Genomic DNA, 22,771 nt, shown 5'->3' on the forward strand with positions numbered 1-22,771 from the left:
TGTGAACAAGGTGGTGATACGTGAATAAGCACTTTAATTTTTGAAATATTATCCCGACAGTAATATCGGTTTCACTGTCAGTAAAGGATAGTTTGGAAAAGTACGCAACGTGAGTTGAAGGTCATGCCCGGGCGGGCAAGTCAGCCAGCCGACTGGTACATAACCACGTAACTCCCATTACACAGTGTCGTATTTGTCATACAAAGTGCGATGGGGAGGCATATAAAGATAAATGGTGTGACATATTTATAGTAGAGTGTTATTCAACGCATTTATATTATGTAAAGAATATTCCTGCACAATTTTGGAACATATTAAATAAATTAGCCTTACTATTTATGGAAACTAATGCTTCAAAATACGCAATTTCGAATAACACGATCATTTTTAGGAACAAATTAGTCGTGCTAAGTGAGGGATGGATGTATATGATCATTTCTATAATTATGTTTATGAAAAATTAACAAGATTTAATTCCTTTATAATTACTATTGATGTAAAACAGTTTTGTGCCATTCTGCGTGTGTGGTCACACGGAGTTGTGACGCCTGAGTTTCTGTGGGCAGGAACTGAACGTGCTGCTGCTGAAAGTGTCTGCCTCGGAGCTGGTGTCGGGAGTGTCCGGCCAGTCGGAGGAGCGCATCCGGGACCTCTTCAAGGAAGCCGTGTCGTTGGCTCCGTGCGTCCTGCTGCTGGAAGAAGTGGACGCCATCACGCCCAACAGGCACACGGCCCAGCGCGAGATGGAGAGGCGCATTGTTTGTCAGCTGCTCTCCTGTCTGGATGGTGAGTGACGAGTGTAATTTGATTGGAAATAAAATTTTACACTGTTTTTTTCAATAATGAAAATCATCCAAATTTTGGAATCTATCTTAAGTACGGTTCCTTAAACATTGTTCACAAAATATATTTTTTTTAAATGTGAGCGAGTCTTTTGTATTCACAGTGATGTGTAAACTCCTAAACTTAGTAACGAGTAGATTTGTGTGTTCTCATTTTGCAAATAAACCTATAATACAAAACTCTGCCACAAAATTTAACGTATAATTCTCTCCATTAATGCTGATCATGATAAAATAGGAAGAGTATTCATTTTATGAAGAAAAAAAAACTGTAAAAATTTTTTCCCAATTGTTTTATAACTTAACTAAAATTCTGTTTTAACAAGATGTTAATATACCGAACCCAACTCAGGTAGGTTAGGCGAATTTTTATTTATTTACTACAATTGTTCTCAAAGTCATTGCATTTGATGTGCTTCAGTTAGTTTTGGAACAGGCATGATGCATTTTGTGCGATGGTGTAGGCAGAGTAACTTAAAAAATCAAAAAGTAAAGTTAGTTCACTTATTTATTTATTTTATTTATTTGCGCTACAGGTGGTTTCCGAACAGCTACAATGCTTTGGTGCGCATTGTATGGGAAAGTTTTGTAAGCAAAGTTAGCCATTCTGTTATTTCATGCCTTGCGAAACTCTACTCAAACATATCCCAATCGATAGCGAAAAAAATATTATAAAATATTTGTATAGTGAAAATTATGAAAGCCCAGTATTTTTCATGAGAACAATTGACAACTATGTATGAAATAATAATAATAATAAAAACATTCAAATTAATGCCATAGTCGTAAAGAATAAATAAAAAAGACTCATGATATAAAAATAGAATAAAGGAAGAAGGTTAGGCCTACTTTGTAAATCTTGTTACACACACAAAACAGCATTATTGCCTTCATTGGTATATTGGTAATAACAATAACACATGAACAAAAACTTCAACACGCAATAATTATAAATATATTCTAGGTAGATTCACTATCACTAAATTTATTTGACACACAAATATGTTTGATATGTACCCTAATGTTTACTAAATTGACTATATAGGTATGGGTTTATGTGACTGCACGTGGATCCGTCATCTTTGTTCCACATTTCTATTCATCGAATTCCGCTCCATTTTTCACTAACCAACAACTAAGAATTTTACAAATTAAAAAAGCTATTAAACTGCTATCTTAGCTGATGTCTGGTGTGTTAAACTTTGTCAAACTTTGTAACATGCATGTGATACAGACATTACCGTTTATGTTTGTATTTTTCTTTTGATTAACTACTTTTTTTTACAGTTTTTATGAGAAGCATTTTGTAGGAAATTGCTTGTAAATATATAGAGATACTGTATCTATTGTAGATATTGAACAAATTTTTTAGAAGTTATCTTGTAATAAAAACAATACCAGAAATATGTGTTTTTTAAAACCTCAGGCTCAATTGAACACCAAATTTTATTATTAACAGAAGTTGTATATGGATAGTTATTTTAACATTAATAATATTTTTCTTCATGGCATGTTTTTTTAAAAAATAATTTAAATAACTTTTTTATACTTGACACAAATTATTAGGATAAAGTGCTAAAATTATGATCCATAAATTTAGCAATAACTTGGTTCACCTTTAATGTGTGTGCAAATTAACTGTTGAACGATGTGTGGCATGTTCCTAGATTTGGGCCGCAGAGAGCAAGGACACCACGTGCTGATAATCGGGACCACGAATCGTCCCGACTCCATCGATCCAGCTCTTCGTCGAGCCGGAAGGTTCGACACGGAGCTTGCTCTCGGTATTCCCGACGTGGAAGCTCGGACGGAGATTCTCAGGACCGTGTGCAAGTCCTTGAAGCTGGAGCCACAGTTTGACTACGAGAGAATGGCGAGGCTCACGCCTGGATACGTTGGTGCAGATCTCACCTCGCTAGCGAGGGTGGCGGCCATTAATGCATTTTTCAGGTACTGTGTTTACTTGACTGCACAGCTTTTTATATTTAAAGTATATCCTAATGGTGTATTTATTTACTAAACGTTGAGGCAAACCACAAAAATGTTCTGGAATTTCTGGTTGATTTGTACCTTTCATTGAGTACTGCAATCATCCATTTTAGGTGGTGTCATGTGACCAAACCAAAGACTTTTATCAGGTGTGCCTACAACTTGTACAAACAGTCAGAAAAAATGCTGGGTTAAAAAAAACGTGAAATTTTTTTTTAATTTAGATTTTTACATTTGTAAAAAATCTAATTTAATATTTTATGCACATTGTATAGCCTAATAATAAAAAAATCAAATCGTGAACATATTAGTTTTTCAGCAAACATGGTGTAACTAAATAAATGTGTAACTAGCTGTTTTTTGTTTTAGACATTTTGAAAATACGAGGCAAACTCTAAGTGCCGGAATAGATAAAAACCAGAAGACCCTCAAGAACAATTCGTCTAATATGGAAATATCGGACGATGATTCAGCTGCCAACACAGGCAACGGGGATTGTGCTGTGGTGGACGGCGAAGCGAGGAAGGAGAAGTCGGCGGGGAACGCAGCGGAAGAGAATCTCTGCGGCTGGCTGTGCAAGCAGCCCCCGCTGTCGGACAAGCAGCTGGAGGGCTTGTGCATAACGACGCAGGACTTCTCCGTGGCCCTGAAGAAGGTCTGCCCGTCCGCCAAGAGGGAGGGCTTTGCGACGGTGCCCGACGTGACGTGGGAAGACGTGGGGGCTCTGCACGACATCCGGCAGGCCTTGCAGATCGCCATATTGGTCGGTAACTGCTGCTCCTACCATGCACTTTTTCTGTTCTTCCCGTCGTTTCTGTGTACTCGGCTCTTCTTTCTGGCCTCGTACCTTTTTTCTCTGAGCCTGGAGAAACTTGTGGCTGAGCTTGAATTCAAGGGAAGAACAGTGGAGAAGATTCGCCTCACCAAAAACAAATACATATATTAGCGGAGTGGCTACAATCAGGGAAAACCAGAAAAAAATCATGCTATTTCAGAATCTGGGAAAACTTGAAAACAAATTTATTTGTGTATTTATTTATTTTTATCTTTATTGGTGGTAAAATTAAGGAGGTATTCATTTTTTACACTTAACCACATTTTCTGCTATTACATTATACATTGAAATTTTAATAAAATAATAACATAAACATAGTAGCTGATAAAATAGGTAATAAGTAGGGCCTGGAATTTTTCGCGATCGCGAATTTTGCGAAAATTCGCGCGAATTTCGTATTAAAACGCGAAAAGGAAGTACATTCGCGAAAACCACAACATTTCTATATTACACTGCGAATATATCCCCCGAAAAGTACCATTACAGTAGAATCCCGCCGATGCGACCCCCCTCTGATGCGTCCATTCCGTTTATATGACCGTTTTTTGAGAAAACATGAAAAATTTGAGCAGAGAAAGTCGAAAATTTGAGTAAAATCGGCTGAAAAACAAGTCTGTTACACTTTGTTGGGCGCTGTGTTCACGTTTATCTTGGCGAGAGCTGTACTGTAAGCAGGCAGGCATACAAAAGACGTCTAAAAATAGATACCACCCCTCTAGACTGTCCACGCGGCAGTGTCTAGCCGAACTCGGCGCGTCCACTATCGCACGAAAAGCCGTCTCAGCTGTCATGTTATCTTACCCGCCCGGCGGCTTGACGTCATACGTGACGTGACGCGATGCTTGCCTCTCCCATCCCCTGCTAATTCTTCAAGGCTCATCCCTCCCAGAGCCACAAGCCATGTAAAAACAACCCCCCCCCCCCCCCCCCCCTTTTCCAGCTAACATTTCAACACATTCCCTCCCTTATTTCAACCTTCTGCGTGAAATACTGTCAGCGTGTTATTTTCTTTCTTTTTTTTTACGCTGTGAAGGGACGTAAAAGATAATTGCTTGAGCTGTCAAAATAAACATCGCTGACGGCAAGAGCAGGAGCGCATCCTCTGTCGGTCTGTCGCTGTGATTATCTACTCCAAAAACATGTCACACTATTTCAGGATAGCATTGTACTTATTTCTTTCGTTTATAGCCGAATGTTTTCTACCGGATCCACACAAGGTTAAAGTATCCTTTAACCCAAGTCTTGTGTTTCAGAATAATTACCTTATTTTTACATAAGCCGTGTTGGTGTATGGTTTTGATGCACAATATTGATCTGGGGTATAGTTCGTACTAAGTTTCTTCTCATTTGTGCGCTGGGGTTTGTTCAAGTGGTAACCCCGTGTTCCTCCACTCCATTAAATACAGCAATTCAGTATCAGAAACATGGGTTTTATTGTACTGACAATAACACAGTGATGTGCAAATTTTGCAACTGTAAAGTTTCATGGGAAAGAAAAGATTCCATTGACAAACACCTAAAGTCGGCTAAGCATGTGGCATCGGCAGCCGAAAAAAAAAAATTTGTAGTTGCAAACATCTATAGCAACGTGTCTGTTTTGTGTAACTGTTATGGATTTAATTGGCTGTTATTATGCATATTAGTCTATTCCTAGTATACATGGATTGTTTATTAAATATGTAAACTATTATATTCAATAACTGCACAATTTAGTCAACATTTAAGATACCGGTAAAATTTCCATTGCATAACGAAAATACCGACTTTAAACCACCGCTTTTCTAATTTGAAAGTACCCGCTTTTTGCATAGGGAAAACACGGAAATTTTCCAGGCCCTAGTAATAAGATAGATATCAGCAAATTTTGATAAGCTAAAGCGAGTTATGATTTCGTCATAATTCATTACATATGCATCCTTGTTGCTTGCTTTTTTTAAGTTTTCACTAGTCACATGTGAGCTTCAACAACATCGAGAACGATACAAGACAGAAAATTTCTTAATTGAGTCTTAAGTGAATTGTTTGTTTTTTCCAAAAAAATATGTCTTAAAAAAGCGTGAACAATTAAGTTACTGTTCAGGTATCATAGAAATACTGAAGTGCAAAAAATTCAAAAATCTTTATTATTTTTGTTATTATCATCATCATCATCGTTATTATTAAGAATTTGCAAAGTTTTTCCAAACATGATGCTTTAAGCGGAATTGAATGTTTTTTCAGGTTATTAAGTAATTTTTGTTTGCTATCCATTAGTGATGGTTCGAATCCCATTTTTCTCGAATCCGAATCTCGAATCCGAATCCCAAACAGTACCTCGAATCCACCCCTCGAATCCCAAACCAGTTCTCAAGAGTTAATTATAAAATAATTTATAAGTTAAGAGAAAAATTTAAACATTATGCAGAATTATTTAACCCTGTAAATTTTTATTTAAAAAAACAAGGATTTTGACACGGTCTGGATCAAGACGATTCCGTTTTTGGTCACATATGTTTCCTGCAGTGCTGAACAAACGTTCAGAGAACACTGTCGCAGGTGGTGAACACAAATATTTTTTGGACAGTTTATGTAGCCTGGGTGAACACGCAGACTGAGTTTTCCAGTATTCGAGAATGTTTATTTCTGGGTTAACTGTAGGATCACGTAAGAATCTGGTCACTTCATCAATTGCTGTAGAATCCGACTTGGTGGATTTAAGGCATTCAGGCATTATCTGTGAGTACAGTGATTCATGTATCCACGGAAATCGGAAAACAAAATTCAACATCCGACGGAACAATATTTTGTAGTTACCAACTTGACATTTGTTTAAAGTCCCAAATGAAGGTAAATGCATTCCTGAAATATTGAATGGAAACTGAAAGGCGCCATCTTGGCTTCAATGGTTTAAGGCCATAAGAAATATTTTTGTGCGTCTTTTAAAATTAAGCCTCACTAAAGCATAGTGATTAATATGCCCGAAGTTAAAAGTGACGGGGTGTTTTCTCTAGTTTACCCATTAAAATTTGTTATATTAATATTAGTTATTTTTTATGTTGCTCAAAATGATTGGTTAACAAATTCATTGGTTGGCCATCATGTAATTCTCAGATAATACCTACATATTTTAACGTTGGTAGTCTACACAAACCAAACTTGGTCCTAAAAAAATTCATAAATAGAATGTGTATCAGAATATTTAAAATTGAATTGTGATTAAAAAAATAATTGTATAATGTATTAATTTTTGTCATTCATTATTTCATTGTTATTACTACATGTGCGACCGTAACTTGTGATGAAAGTCGGCATTATTGTTGTATTACTAAGTAACAGATTTCTCGGTAAAGTTATTTAAAAAAAACAAGATTCATATTTAGTTTAGATCCTAAATGTGCTTTATTTTATTTTTTAGCATATTCTGAGAATACATATGTGATTTATGCCTTATTTAATGCCAATGTAGCGACAATGCATCCATGTTCATGAATATAAAGTAAGTTTCCCAAATCAGTACATGCTTCATAATTTTTTTTATATAATAACGAATTAAAAGTACAATACAGTAGAACCTCGTTAATCTGTGATGCGCTAATTCGGGAATCGGATAATCCGGGACGATTTAAAAGAGAAGAAAAAAAAGAGAAGTAAAAATTGTCAGCGCTTAAAATTAACGTCACGCGGGCTGGCGGCTGGCAAACACTGCAAGCCATCGCGTGCAAGGTCAGCACGATCTTATCTTTCTCTCTTCGGCTGTTGTAAATGACCGTGAACTAATGGCTAGGCAGTGCTGTATTTTTTTAAGCCGAGACACTAATTCGAAGACGGCGGTGTCTGAGAAGCTTGACAAGACCTTCCGGGCTTTTAATCGCTAGTCCGTGAAATTCAGTAATCCGTGATTATCTCGGCCCCGACCATCACGTATTAACGAGGTTCTGCTGTACCTCAATAGGATGTGTTCCAAGGAAAACGTAAACAGGCCAAGTAAATTGTAAGCATTTAAGTTTTTAAAGTACTACATTTACATCAATATTTTTCCTCGAATCCCGAATCTTTTCCCTCGAATTTCGAATCTTTCGAATACTAGAGATTCGGTGGGATTCGAGGATTCGACCGGCCCATCCCTACTATCCATAAAATAAACCAGATCAAGAGCAGTTGTTTGTTTCATGAGTTCAAGTTTGCCTAAGATGGCATTTAGTGATGGTTTTATTTTTTGGTTCATCCTTCATCATGTTGAAAACATTTGGTATTTACGTTATGGTATTTGTGCATTCCACTGATCATTTCAGCAATTGTGGAAAGTATTTATTTTTTTATAAATAAATAATAATTTTGCTGAAACTATTAACTACATGGGTTATTTTGGGTCTGGGTTATATCCAAAAATTATTTTATGATCGATGACACACTCACATGCTATACCGCTTGTGTCCAGATTGCCAACTTTTATCTTGGGGCCAGCTAGGAGAAAGTGATTCGTCATTTTTTATGATGTATGTCAATTGGATTTATGCTGTTGTACACTGACACAATGAATGATATTTGAGGTATATACCACAGGTTAAAACATACGCATGTACATAGCATGTTAATAACATAACATTGAATAATGTTTGGTTTTATTTCTTTCAACACATGATTTATTAAAATGCAATAAATGCTAACAATTTTTGAATTTACGATACGTGCTTAATACGTTGGATCCAACATGGTGCATTCCAGCAGCAGCTCAGCAGTAAACAACACCTGCCTATTGCAGAAGGGCCTTAAGTTTTCATGCAAATAACTCAGTTGTACATGCGCAACATATAATTGGAAGCTGCGTTTGAACACAACCCAGTGCATGAGCATAGATCCTAGAAAGAAGAGTAGGGGCAGGGGGGTCAGGGTCCCCCTGGAAACAAAATGGGTTTCACTGTGGATGCAGTTGTAACTGTAAAACTGGAATGATGAAGGTAGTAATAACCCCAAAACTATGTTTTAAGGATATCTTTTTAAATAATTTATAAAGTTTTCCACATTGTATGCATATAGACCTTGACCTAGACCTACCTAGACTAGCCAGTGAGACGGCTTGTGTCTGCTACCCCGTATGCGCAAAACACTTGGGACACTAATTCCTCAGGCCCCCTCTGACATTGCAGTGGAAAAAATTGATTTTTTTTTTTTTTCTTTTAATTTACTTCATTCAAAGTTTTTGGTTACAAACATGAAATTTTTAGGTATTATTAAATGAACCAGCTGTTTGCCTAAGCCAAACCACTTAATTACTCAGTTTGGTTTTAACAGACTGCATTTTTGTGGATTATTACTTTCAGAGCATTAACTTTCATGGCAATTAATAACTCGATTCATATTGTTACGATTTACCATGGGTTTGTAAAGGATAGCCCAATTAAAGATTTTATTACACTACACAGTTTTATTTATTGCCACTACTTATGTCACTTACAAAAATCTTCTCAAATGGCAAATAATTAATTACACTTAAAGAAAGGTCTATTCCCCAGTCACTCGTTCCACACACCTCACTGGGCCGCACCTCTGGCGCAACTCTCGCCGCAGCACCCCTCGTGGGTCTCCGCCGCGGGACCCCATCGCCACACTCCGCCACCGCCGACGCACTTCCCCTTCGCCGAGGATCCGCTCGACTCCTCGCTCGCAACTTCACTTAGGACTCCGCCGCGCCCGCGACTCTATCGCCCGGAAACTCCGCCGCGGGAAATCTCCCGACTGAACACTCCGAACTGACTCTCTGCCCTGACGTCCCCGGCGCAATTCCAGAACTCACGAGAGCGGCCGGGGCCAGTCGCATCACTCCGAGTCGTCCCGACGGCAGAAATCTCTCAAAAACACGTGTCGGCGGCTCGCGTAACTCCCAGCTGTCCGGTGTCAGTTACGTGTCAAAGGCAGGGCGCCGCATGGGGAGGGTTGGAAGGAGGAGGGGGGAAAGCGACAATCCTTGTTATCTTCCAAGCGCGCACGGTGCATCTCATGTTGCAGCAGCCGCCAGCTCTGCACCTGCACATGTCCCGGCCTTGCTAACATTTGTAACAATATTATGGTGCTATACGCTAAAATTTTATTTTTGGAAAATGTAGAGTTTCTGTAGCCACCATGATAAATATTTTAATTACCATAAAATACACGTAGTTAGATTGCACGTGGGTTGGGTTTCGTTTAGGGGAGGGAATGCCAAGTTATGTTAGTTTTCTGCTGATAGGTGATGTCAGACTGCTTTGTAACATTAAAAGTTGCAAAATATTCTCAGAAGATTCCTTGGAGCACAACATATAAAATGAAGCTTTATCATTTTTCTATGTCATTTAGCAATTGGCAGATGGTTATTCTTTAATCTTAAGATTTTTTTTTAAAAGTGTCAGTAATAAAAGAGGTTTAGTGTACAAGAAGCAATACATCATTAATTTCTGGTGTATGAGCTGTTTGTTTCACTTGTATGATAACAGGCGCCGGTGAAGTACTCGAAACTGTTTGCGTCCGTGGGCATCTCCGCTCCGGCGGGAGTTCTGCTGTGTGGCCCGCCCGGCTGCGGCAAGACTCTGCTGGCGAAGGCAGTTGCGAACGAGGCGGGCATCAACTTCATTTCTGTCAAGGGCCCCGAGTTGCTGAACATGGTGAGAGTCACCTAATGTAGAAGCTTGGTTAGTTGCTGTAGTTTTCAGTTTAAGCAGTTTTGTTACAAATTTATTGATGTGATATGTTGAAGCTAAAAATTTAGGTTTGCTAACTATTTTTATTTATTTTTTTTTTTTATTGCATGTTCTATTTGTAGTTGTTTTGATCAACAACTAAAGTTATGCAGAGTCCTCTATAATCCCAAAGATTGTTTTCTGAACCATCTATGTACTAAAGTGAAATTTAAAACCTAAACTTTGCAATAGCAATTTTCAGAAACAACTCCTTAGCCCCCCCCCCCCCCCTTTTTTTTTTTTTGTTAGGTTTTTTGTAGTCCAGTTTTTTTATGGATAATGAAAATAACAATGCCTAAAGTAGCACATATTAAGGCTAATGTATGCTTATAGTATTGTTTTATAAGAAACTTTATTTTTTTTTTTTTTTTTTTTAGAACTAATACATCTCTATTAGAGTTTCTTCTAATTTTACATGTTTTATATGGACTTATATTGTCTTCTTTTCTTTTCTTTTTTTTCTTACAGTATCTGGGTGAAAGCGAGCGAGCCGTACGCCAGTGTTTCCAGCGAGCAAGAAACTCTGCCCCGTGTGTTATATTTTTTGATGAACTGGATGCTCTGTGCCCAAAGAGATCAGAGAGCGGAGAGGTAAGACGAAATAAATATGCATGCAATATTTTTATAAGGATAAATAGAAAGACAGAAGGGATGGGGAAGCTTAACAAAGAAAATAAATGTAAGGGAAGTGAATATAATTATGTAAACAAATGTAACATATTTAATATTTTGATTCATCATTAGGGTTGTCCGATAACCAATACTGGATATGTCTCTGCCGACTCCAAGGTTTTGGCACGTGTAAATAGAAATAAAGATGTTTACCTCATAATTAAATTATGTAAATTTTCTATACACTTGCTTTGAATTATGATTTATAAATAAATTACATTTTCGAACCTATTTTGAAAAATTATATTTCAATTGTTTGTTCATATAGTGTGGCCAGTAATTGTAAATGATGGTTGTGGTATCAGGAATTGGAAAAGGAAAAGGAGGTGTCGGAACAATCCTCATTATTCTTCAGGTTTGTTCCTGGTTGTCATAATAATGTTCAGCTTGTGATATTGCAGTGGTAATGTAGGTCCCCGCAGTGTGAGGGTGCTGGCGTGTGTTGCAGGGAGGAGCCAGCATGCGGGTGGTGAACCAGATGCTGACGGAGATGGACGGCGTGGAGGGCAGGGGGGGAGTGTTCCTGATGGCCGCCACGAACCGGCCGGACATCGTGGACCCCGCGGTGCTGCGGCCGGGCCGGCTCGACAAGATCCTGTACGTGGGCCTCCCCTCCGTTGCGGACAAGGTCGACGTGCTGCGCACCCTCACCAAGGTTCGTGGCTCCCGGGGGGAAGTCGCGGGGGAGTGTGTGTAGACATTGCACTTCATGCCTGCCTGTGTTTCTTGTAAGGAACGCATTCACGTGGTAACATATTACTGCTTTGCTGTTAAGCATGATCTGATTTTTATTGTAAATATTATTACAAACACTGTTATTTCCACGCACAGGGATAGGCCATTCGTTTTAGTTAGATTTTATCCTCCCTGATTTTTTTAATCATTTGAGAAGCTGTTAGGTGTTTAACTGTATTTTGCTTTTGTTTGGAATAGTAAGCATTTATGTTGTTAAGTTTGTCAATGTTAATGCATAAAAAACTTTTAATTTATTTTTTTGTTTCAGAACGGCACCAAGCCAGAACTGTCTCAGGATGTCAGCTTAGAGGAGATAAGCTCTTGGGAGAGCTGCGAAGGTTACTCCGGGGCGGACTTGGCTGCTCTGGTCAAAGAAGCAGCTGTGGTGGCTATTCAGGAAGTGTTGGGTGCACCAGCGGAGAAAGTGGTAGTTTGTCGGAACCACTTCCTTCAGGCTGTGAAAAGCATAAGGCCTTCAGTAACAAAGAAGGTGAGTGGGATAAACTTGTCAGATTTGCTTACTGTGTAATTTCTAGGGAACACACACACACAAAATTAAATAAAAACGATTAAAAGCTGAATTAAGATAAGGCAAAAGCGGTGCAAAATTTCTGTGTAAGTATTTTCGGATATTTGGTTCAGATTAGGGTGAGAGAAAAAAAAGGGGGGGGGGGAATTACCTCATCCTTAGGTTCCAGGTAACTATGAATTTTAACCAAAATTTAATGTTTTACTATCATAAGCAGGAAACTACTACTACTAGTATTCAATTGAAAGTCAGGTTGGCCTTCAAAGTTTTTGAAATTGCATTTTGCAGGACCGTTTGTACTACGAGAAGCTGCAGAAGTTGTACTCTCCCCCTCCCGTGAAGGACCAGCAGCTCTGGTCGGCAGCGGTGGAGGCCAGCGTAGAGCTGACCAGCAGCAGTTCCGTCGCAGCCCACGAGAGGGAGCAAAGTGACACGACGCAGCAGAACTCTGCAGTGTCCTCGCTGTTCACGGAGCAACACGACACATTGCAGAACACACCTCCGCATGCGACGGCAAGGCTGGAAGAAAGTTCCCAGGACTCTTCGACACCAAAAACTGCAGAGAACAAGGACAGTGCCGACAAACAGAGTTCTGATGTCGACTCCACCCTGGATGTAGACAAGTCTCCTGAACCGAACTTGAGTGATTCTAGGTGAAAATATTTTTGGTTGAGGTGGTTTGTGATCGCATATCATACGCAGTGGTGGTTTTGCATTGAAGCACAAATGCACAGGAACCCAAATTTCCAAATCAATATTCAATTAACAACTAATGTAGTGAAGCAAAAAGTTTATGTAAAAACTCTAAAACAAATACCAGGATGGCCACCCAACCGGGAAAATCGGGAAATCTTGAATTAGCCGAGAATTTTTTTGGTGCCTAGAAATCAGTGTGAAACAAGACAATTTTTTAAAGCCATCTGGAACTATCTGTGGGTCTAGCATGTTGAAAAGAGCATAGTTGAAGAGCTGCACCATGGTGCCTACAGACTGTGTTATTTATAGTTTACTGCACTTGTTGGGAGGTATTGCTAGTTCAATAATGTGTGTGTAATTTCTGACATTAATTTTAATTCATTTTGTAACAAAAATCATAGGGCCTGACATGATTTAAACATTTCAGGACTTAAAATATTAGTATTTGGTGCTATTAAAATTTGATATTTGAAATTGGCATATAGACTCATTTAAAAGAACCATACATGATAATTTCTAATACTACAGCAAATAATAAATTAAGTTTGTGCTAACAGCAGTAGTGTAGACTTAAAACTTAACCAAATCTGTTAACTATTAAGCATTTTTATATCTTTGCAGACTAAATAGCAGACATTGCAAAGCCAAAATTTTCACGAGGTTTTAGTGATTCAACCCGCAAACAGCATTACCATAACCATAACCATATTCATCTAAATATAATGGTATGATTTTTACCAAAACTATGGAAGATAAAACTGGGTGTCAAAGGTTAACTTGCCATTGGGAAAGTCAAAACTACAGGTGCCTCTTAAATGTGTTATTTATGCTACTTTAGACAGCTGTTACTTACCGCCATCTGATCCTCCACTTAGGTGAAATACTACACACTGCCTGTAAACTGCCTCCTTAATGCCACTCTAGTCCGGGGCTTCCTGGACTCAGCACAGGCGTGACAGATGAGAGATGCTGGATGAGGGGGAGGGTGCAAATGGAGTGTCCCTGGGTTCGCTCTGCTTCTCTTCACTGAGGCTGCTGGGGAAGACACTCTCTGTCCTCTTTCACCCTCCCAGGCTACCACTGCATTCTTTACCTTCTGGACTTCTGAACAGCCACCCCTTTTGAACTAGTCATAAAACACAGTTGTTTTTTTTCTAACTGCTGCTTGGTGTTTCTAAAAAGAGACTATATAAATCCCTCTACTGGCAAAAGTGGCACTAGATAGGGTCTAGTAAATATGGAATAAATATAGCAATTAAAACAATTTTAAAGTGCTATGTATTTGAATTGAAATTTCTAACCCATAATGTCTTTTTCATAATCTCATTGTAGTGACACAACTCTAGATGCCTACACATTACTTTATAAATCTGTCTTGTTATTAACTATGATGTTATATTTGTGTATTTCAAACATAATAATGTACCGAACTAAAGTGTGTGTTCATAAGAAAATGATAAATTCAGTTTCCACAATTCCTTATTTTAATTTTATGTCATGAACATATTAAGTTTTAAATAGATACAACATATGTCAGAAATATGAATGATACCAAGCATTGAACAATTCTGTCAGTACCAAAATACATTCGCAAATAGATAATTCATCAATTGTTAATCTCAAAATAAGATTACATATTCTGAAACTTTATTCTAAAATAAATATAATTCCATGCTCTGGCTTAGCTTAGTGCTTGAAGAACAGGACCTCTGAGTCTAAATTACTCAGATTCATGTGAACAAGTAAATTAATCAGTGTGTGATTCAACATATAAGATAAGCTAAAATCATCAGGTTAAATAGTTATTTCAATCAGTTGGCAACGATTAATATCAAAATGATTTGATTCAACCAAGAAGTTTACAAATTACAAATTCATTAGAATTTAAAAGACGTGAATTTAATTAAGCTTGGACATCAGGACAGTGGTACAATATTACCTTTAAGGAACAGACAGTACATTTAGCATTGTGATATCGAACATAAATATTCAACGCCCTGAAGAATAGATAATCAATGTATTGTCAGCTTCCAGCGGCAGTTAGTACTCATCACGAACCGCGATCCTATTCCGGTTCCTGAGGTTTCTGCTGGTGACTCGACGAACGAGGTCCTAGGTTGGATTCAGCTGTAGATGGCTCTTGGGATGGTCGCACGATGACGCTTCCTTCCTTTCTTCAGTCGACGTAGTGGACTCATCCGTATTTCCTTTATTTCACTTGTGCTGTGAACTATAATACCGAAGTCATGTTCTGGTCTCCTTACAAATTCATGCTATCATCCAAATTTTCCATTATCTTATTACAATTCATGAAATATAGGAAATATTTCAATTCTTCATGAATTATAGTGAAATTCTTCAGAAGAGTCTTCTAGAACATGTATTAAATATTTCAATCATCCTTAAATAAAGTTTAACACAATTAATTACAATTGTTGAATTATACTTCTGACTTTAGTTCTGGAATCTTTCTTGTTGGTTAAAAATCACAAAATTATTTCCTTGTACAAACTTTTCTTTACAATATAATATAAATTTGTATAATTTTTACACCACTTCCTATTCAACCATAGATTTAGAAAACCATATATTTAACTATAGGTACAAAAACAAAAACTAAACACTTGAAAGTAAGCAAACATTTAACACAATTTTTCATCGCTCATAGAGAACACATGAATAGATAGTAATTATTACCAGTACAATTGTTTTGGAAATTTAGCTATTAAAATATTTAACAGGTTAATCAAAACGTTTGGGGTCACATTATTTTCGGGTAAATGCTGTATATTTATGTAAACATTACATGTATTGAATTTTCTTTGAACTTTTTTTTTCTACTATTGGTCTTCTAAAATTGTGAACCCTTACAAAGCTGGCACTGGCTGTATGTATGTACCTGAAAATAATCACAGTAGAAACCTGCACATGTTGTATATAAAATCTATGTAGTATATATTTAAAAATAAGATTTATCTTTCTAGATCTTGTTTACGATGTTCTTTACAGAGTTTTGTAACAGTATGTGAGTAAAACTTGTGAGAAATTTTATTCTTTGTTTATTTTCAAGTTTTGACAGGCTATTATTCCAAGTCCACTCTTTTTCCTCATATCTTCATTATTTCTGCATATCCCATATCCTGCATCTTCATATTCTCCATCTTCGTATAAGGGTCAGTCCATATTAAATTAACTTGTGTTTGTGTTTTTGCGTGCACATTTGTGCATTTTTTTTTTTTTTTTCTCATTTCCATCATAAACACTATTTTAATTAATTTTCCATACAAATTCTTTTTTTCTGCTAAATTAGTTAAAAATGCCATTCATTTGCAAAAAAAAATATCCTTTATAAATTGTCACATAGCTGCTACATCTATTTTAACAGTTTTCAAAATTGTTGTACAAACTGAATCTTCTTACCCTTAGAAACAACCTTGTCTTGTAGACATTGACTTGATTTATTTTAAATTCATACTTTGCTGTTTGTGTAGGATGCATCTGCATGTATTATTACACATATTTAAATTTATGTTTGTCACGTAAACCTTATCAGCACTCAAGTTAATTCATAAAATACAACACTCCCACAATGTTTGCCGTAGACTTCCTTTTCACACAGACAAAATGTGTATGATTATCAAATGCATGATACAAAAACAAAACAGGCTTCACTTTCTTGTGTTTTGCTTCAGCGGGAGGGTGAAGGAAACTACAGAAATACCACAGGTATTTAGCGTTCCCCCAAATGTTACAGTAAACCTTGAGTTTTTTTCAGGTTATAATTTTCTACACTGGTTTTTGTGACCATACGTCATGTCATGATTTATTGCCATGTGTCTGTAATGCAGACAAGTTACTTGCATTCTGAGCTAACTTCAAATTATAACCCAACCCAATTACTACACTTAATTTGTGTATTTTTATGTGAATTAAACTTGCATTACCAATATTTTAAGTAATATGAATTTAATTATTTTTTTTTACTGAACTGAACTACATACAATGGATATATAGTTTACAAATATTTAGAATGTAAAGGTTGAGTTTTAAATAAGTTGCATTTAAAATGCTAATTTCCCAACAATAAATGCTAATTTATGAAATAAGATGATTGAATCAGAGTCATCGGGTGTCCACGTATTCTGGAAAATCAGGGAAAAGTCACAGAAGCTGAAATTGGTCAGTGAAAGTCAGAGAATTTACTTCTAATACAGGAAATGTCTGGTAAAAACCCCAATAATAGTCTGCCAGTCTGCTATCACTCAGACTGTGAACACATTTTTTTTTTGGTGGTGTTTTAGTGTGTGTAACATACACAATACAAAATGGTATATGCAAGGTTCTGATGAACATAAAAAGAAATAAAGAACATGAATGGAAAAAATCAGGCCAACTCTGGGAATGGTGTTTGGCTGGATTCTCTTTATTTTTTTATTTCAAGAAATTGAAAAATTGGTAAATTATTTAAAAATTAAATCGGGGAATTTAGAAATTTTGGTTAGGAAAATTTTATTACAGATTTGTGTGAACACACAGTAATCCCTAAGGTTACCCTGCACCCTTTTCTATATTAGTATTTAAGTGAAGATGAGATGTTTTCTAGAAGTGTTTGTGGTTACACACTGTTTTTAAAAACATTGCACTGTGGATGTCAAAATAGTTTTCATTTCAGTTATTTATTTATATATATATATATATATATATATATATAGAGAGAGAGAGAGAGAGAGTTTAATTTAGTAATGGACCTAGCAGTCAGTACAAAGACGAAATAAAAATAGGTGAATATTGTAAACATTTGGACATGTTTACATGTTGACGTCGACCGGGGCTACGCCCTCCCTAAGCCCAATGTGCCTCACGCCGTCGCCACCCCTCTCCACCCACCATCACCCTCTATTCAAACCTCCCGCCCCGTGCGTGTGTGTGTGTGTTGGGCGCCCGGCAAGAGGCGGTGCTAGAGTCGGTGCGACGACCCCTTTCTTTTATTAAAATAAACATAATGTATAAACCTTTTTATGTAATAAAATATCCCTAATTGTCACGCCTCAAGTTTTAGTAAGTAAGGACGGCGCAGCGCCTCATGCGGGCATCCGCAGAACTACCCGCCAATAGTTTTTAAACTTTAATAAGAAATAACACCATAACTAAAGGTTGTTAATTATAAATAAGTGTACTTAAATTATGTTTGTTTTTTAAATAATATTTGTTTGATTAAGTATGTTACCGGATGGCTGCCTGGTAACAAAGCGGGAACTTAACCCTTCCCAGCGGCCATGATGCCCTGGTCTCGTCAGTCTGTTTCCTTTCTCCGCCTGGAGTAGGAGCGGCCCGCGCAACTCGTCGACTTCATCTCTTTTGTTCACTGATCCATTAGTTTCCGTCGCATCTTTAAATAAATCTAAAACCTTTAAACTTCTTCGAGGCCTGCTCCAGGTGGTAGACTCTTTCGCATAAATATTTGTTTTCCGTTTACGGATATTTTGTACGCGTAATACGTGATTGACTCTCGAGGCCAGGCCACGCGGTGACCTGGTCAGCCTATAAACTGGTTAACACCCGCAACTGTGTTTTTTAGTACTTTACGTAAAACTCTTTTAACATTTTTGTAACGTGCCTTGTAATGATTCGCCTGTGCAAGTTCGCTGGTAATAAAATCACTAGCTCAGAATGTGTGGTTCAGTGGTCACGTGTATAATTCCCTGAGTTCCGAGGCGTGTGGGACGCCTCAAGAGCCCACGAACACGACGCACGAGGGGGGAGATTAGCCTAGCCCCACACGGGTCACGTCACGGCCCTGAGCCGAGAGTTCGTAGCCGGGTCCACGTGCCCTTCCACGTGGTGGCGCCCAAATTACTCCGTTTCGTCCATCCGAAAAAAAAACCTTACAAACAGGGGCGTAGCCAGGGGGGGGTTTTAGGGGTTCGAACCCCCCCCTTAGCACCAAATCTTTAATTAATTTCTTATTCATCACTCAAACAAATTTCATATTAAAATTAATAAAATTTTTACCATTACAATATTTAAATTTAAGTACCGAAAACTGTTAAAAAAAAAACACTATTTTACACCTTAAAATCCAAATTTTCCCGGGGGAGGACCCCCGGACCCCCCGCTTTAATACGGGGGGGGGGGGGGGGGGGGCATGCTTCTTAACACCCCCCATACGCAAATCCTGGCTACGCCACTGCTTACAACAAGTGGCGCCCAACGTGGGGCTAGGCAACGATCCGCGAAAACAGAATGTGTGAGTTGTGCAGTTGTGCTGCGGAACGTGCGGAATAACAACCATTGTGCGTGCGGACTGCCTAACAGTATTCCGGCCGGCCGAGCATGTAAACAACACGTGCGCACACGAAATTCCAGACCACGTGATCGACGATGTTCATCACAGAGGAGAGTGTGACTGTTGGAGAGTGCCGGGACATGTACGAGGACGAGTGTGTTGGGTGCTATTATCCGCGACCTGAGTGGGACTCAGCCCGCAGAATAGCCAAGGGGTACGAATGCGGGTGGTGCTGTGAATATCGCATGCACGGTGTGACATTCTGCGATGCAAGAGAAAAATGTCCTGGAGGAGACAGTAACAGGTATCGCTGCCAAGAATGTGCCGGCCTATGGCATCGGGGCTGCATCGGCGACCCGAACGAGCCATCTTGCGACGGTACTTCACGTTCACGTGCCCGTCATGTGCCGCCTACAGAGACGCTACCTCGACGCCGACCACTCACCCCCCGAGCTATCCTCAGATGCTCCCAGACTCGAGAACGCCTGTCTTCACAACACCCGTCAGTCCATGTCCGGAACTTCCTGTTTCCAGATCGCCACCTGCTCAAATCCCTCCGCCACTCATCGATGTAAGTGTTCCCGACCAGATCACCGAACAAAACCCTTCGCCACACGGCTCTCTGCCATTCGTCGACAACACTCCACTGGTCCCGACGCCGCTGGTCAAGCCGATCCCGTCCCCGCTCGTCGACTTGACTCGACCGGACTTGACCACACACTCCCACGACTCCCTGCGATTCGTCGACAAGACGCCGCTCGTCCCGACGCCTACGCCGCCGACGCCGACCAAGAGACGCACGTCACCGATAGGCTCGCCGCAGTCAGCACCGCTCCCAGCGACTCGTCGCTTGTCCACGATGTCCCCCGACGCCGGAACTACCTCGCCCCCGCCCGCCGTCGCTGCTCACCGCCCGACCCCGCCCACCGCCGCCGCTCGCCACCCAACCCCGCCCCCACAAAGGTACGTTCTGACGCCGCCCGACTCGTCACATACACTCGACTCGCTGCTTGCACGGCCTGACTCGTCACCGACGCCTTGTGACTCGTCGCCTTGTGACTCGTCGCCAACGTCATGCATCACAACGCTGCCGCCTCCGGGTTTCGACATCATCCTGCCACCGAATCGCCCTGCCACGCCCGGTGTCCCGATGCCGACGCGACGCCTGATTGACGCACCGCCACCCGGATTTGACGCCATCATGTCGCCGGACTGCCCGGCCACATCACCGCCAACCGCACCCGTAGTCGACAAAGTGCCATGCAATGAGACGCCAGGCGTCCCGACGCCAACGCGACACCTGATTGATGCACCGCCACCCGGATTTGACATCATCATGTCGCCGGACTGCCCGGCCACATCACCGCCAACCGCACCTGTAGTCGAGAAAGTGCCATGCAAAGAGACGCCCGGCACCCCGACGCTGATGCGACTCCTCAGTGACGCACCGCCGCCCGGATTTGGTCCACTGTGTCCGCCTGGCTTTGAGACACAGCTGGTATGGCCTACGAGCTTCCATCCGATGCCGACTGTGCCACTATCAGTCCATCGCGCCGAGATGCCCAACACACCGAACGAGACGCCCTCCAAAACAGACCAAGACGCCTCAGGCCTGTCCGAGGCGAACGTCGCGAGAAGACGCCGGCCTACGACCCCAATCGTACAACGGAAACGCCACCGCCTTGTCTGGCTGCCCGAAACGTTTCGTGCGTGTCGCAAGACGGCTGGATTGCGACGCCCAGCAAAGTAGCCACTGCAGTCGCCGTCTCAGCTAGTGTCACTGTACCCACCTGACGCGGCGCAGGTTGACGCCGCGACGCCCCGCCAGCACACTCCACAAGCCACGAGCGTGACCAAGACCCAGGCCGCGCAGCCCTCCGCCCAACCAACACCGACCGCTAAGCACCAGCCTGTCAGCGAGGCCGAGCACAGCCCGCGCCTGCTGCCCGCCCGCAACGAGCCGCCAGACCGCAGTCACCCCACCAGGCGGCCGGCACCTTGGCCGCCGCCGATCCAGAGCCGCTACCGCCACCTGCCGCGAGGGACAGCTGGTGGGTTGCCACCTCCAGGTTAGTGTACCAGCGCCCTGTGTCTGTGTTCCTCAACCACCAACATAAACATTGCCACGTGGGAGTGCATGACGTAAGCAGTGGAGGCCCCTACCCCCGCGCCACGCTACATCCTACGACTGCGGCGAGCCGCTGCGGAGCCCCGATGCTGCAACACGCCGGACGACGTAAGATCGTCACATCGGGCTACTTCAGGGGGAGGGGGGCAATTGACGTCGACCGGGGCTACGCCCTCCCTAAGCCCGATTTGCCTCACGCCGTCGCCACCCCTCTCCACCCACCATCACCCTCTATTCAAACCTCCCGCCCCGTGCGTGTGTGTGTGTGTTGGGCGCCCGGCAAGAGGCGGTGCTAGAGTCGGTGCGACGACCCCTTTCTTTTATTAAAATAAACATAATGTATAAACCTTTTTATGTAATAAAATATCCCTAATTGTCACGCCTCAAGTTTTAGTAAGTAAGGACGGCGCAGCGCCTCATGCGGGCATCCGCAGAACTACCCGCCAATAGTTTTTAAACTTTAATAAGAAATAACACCATAACTAAAGGTTGTTAATTATAAATAAGTGTACTTAAATTATGTTTGTTTTTTAAATAATATTTGTTTGATTAAGTATGTTACCGGACAGCTGCCCGGTAACAAAGCGGGAACTTAACCCTTCCCGGCGGCCATGATGCCCTGCCGGGCGAGCATGGTTCTCTTTTTCGCCCGTCATAGGGATGACGCGTCATCGGTATGACGATTCGCTACTAAAAGCGAGCATGGATCTTTTTTCGCCTTCTGGAAGACGCCTTAGCTACGACCATGGGGAGGAAACTGGAATAGGAAATTGTTGCACAGGCTTTTTTTTTTATGATGGACCCTTTTTTTTGTTAGTTCGTCATTCGCCATGATACAGGTGGCCGCGCTAAATGCTATATCACACAATCACACTAAAGATCAGATTCGGGTTTTGACCATCGAGTGCGACAGTTCACAGAGACTGTAATCTGTGGTCAGTCTGGATAGTGAATTACAGCATGATGTAAATTTGCAGGTTACCGAACATTTAACTATGGAGGTGGATAATAGTAGTTTAACTAAGAGGAAATTGCTAACTGAGGAAGTTACTGAGGTTGATAGACAAGCTAAAGCTCATAAGATTGCAGATCCACAGCAACACAGTTCTCCTAATAACAGGTATGTTCATCGTTCAGAGTGTCGTTACCCCATTAACCATCCTGGCCCATATATTGTCCTGATAGAATCAATGCAACATAATATAGGTAACTTACACCCTTTGACCATTGGCAAAAAACTTCATCCTAACCCTCATATTGTCCAAATTCAGCGCTCGGGGCCTAACAGGCTGAAGATTACCTTCGCTACCCTACAGGCAGCGAACCAATTTGTTACCTCGGATCAAGTCAAGTCGCTTCAGGTTAAA

General features: G+C 40.6%; 2 protein-coding genes across 2 annotated transcripts in view; both read left to right on the forward strand.

Annotated features, from left to right (window-relative positions):
- LOC134538415 (nuclear valosin-containing protein-like) overlaps nt 1–16,041 on the forward strand; it is a 62,872-nt gene extending 46,831 nt beyond the window's left edge. Inside the window, exons 8-15 of the mRNA XM_063379715.1 lie at nt 567–786; nt 2,510–2,792; nt 3,201–3,594; nt 10,116–10,283; nt 10,827–10,949; nt 11,479–11,685; nt 12,034–12,255; nt 12,583–16,041. Coding sequence (XP_063235785.1) covers nt 567–786; nt 2,510–2,792; nt 3,201–3,594; nt 10,116–10,283; nt 10,827–10,949; nt 11,479–11,685; nt 12,034–12,255; nt 12,583–12,951 — 1,986 coding nt within the window. The 3' untranslated portion in view covers nt 12,952–16,041. The remainder of the gene's footprint in view (nt 1–566; nt 787–2,509; nt 2,793–3,200; nt 3,595–10,115; nt 10,284–10,826; nt 10,950–11,478; nt 11,686–12,033; nt 12,256–12,582) is intronic.
- A 3,330-nt stretch (nt 16,042–19,371) lies between these two features.
- LOC134538613 (uncharacterized) lies at nt 19,372–21,350 on the forward strand. Its single transcript, XM_063380044.1, has 3 exons — nt 19,372–19,430; nt 19,811–20,519; nt 21,081–21,350. Exons 1-3 carry the CDS (start codon nt 19,372–19,374, stop codon nt 21,348–21,350), a joined length of 1,038 nt encoding a protein of 345 aa, XP_063236114.1.
- Nucleotides 21,351–22,771: the final 1,421 nt, after the last annotated feature.

Source organism: Bacillus rossius, chromosome 13 (assembly GCF_032445375.1).
Source record: "Bacillus rossius redtenbacheri isolate Brsri chromosome 13, Brsri_v3, whole genome shotgun sequence".
Classification (NCBI taxonomy): Eukaryota; Metazoa; Arthropoda; class Insecta; order Phasmatodea; family Bacillidae; genus Bacillus; species Bacillus rossius.

Bases quoted from the DNA above. Each gene is read 5' to 3' on its own strand.
- LOC134538613 (XM_063380044.1), top strand. From the start codon at position 19,372: ATGTTCATCACAGAGGAGAGTGTGACTGTTGGAGAGTGCCGGGACATG. The intron at 19,431-19,810 runs GTGTGTTGGGTG...TCCTGTTTCCAG, and splicing joins CGGGACATGTACGAGGACGA to ATCGCCACCTGCTCAAATCC. The intron at 20,520-21,080 runs GTAGTCGACAAA...GACGCGGCGCAG, and splicing joins CATCACCGCCAACCGCACCC to GTTGACGCCGCGACGCCCCG.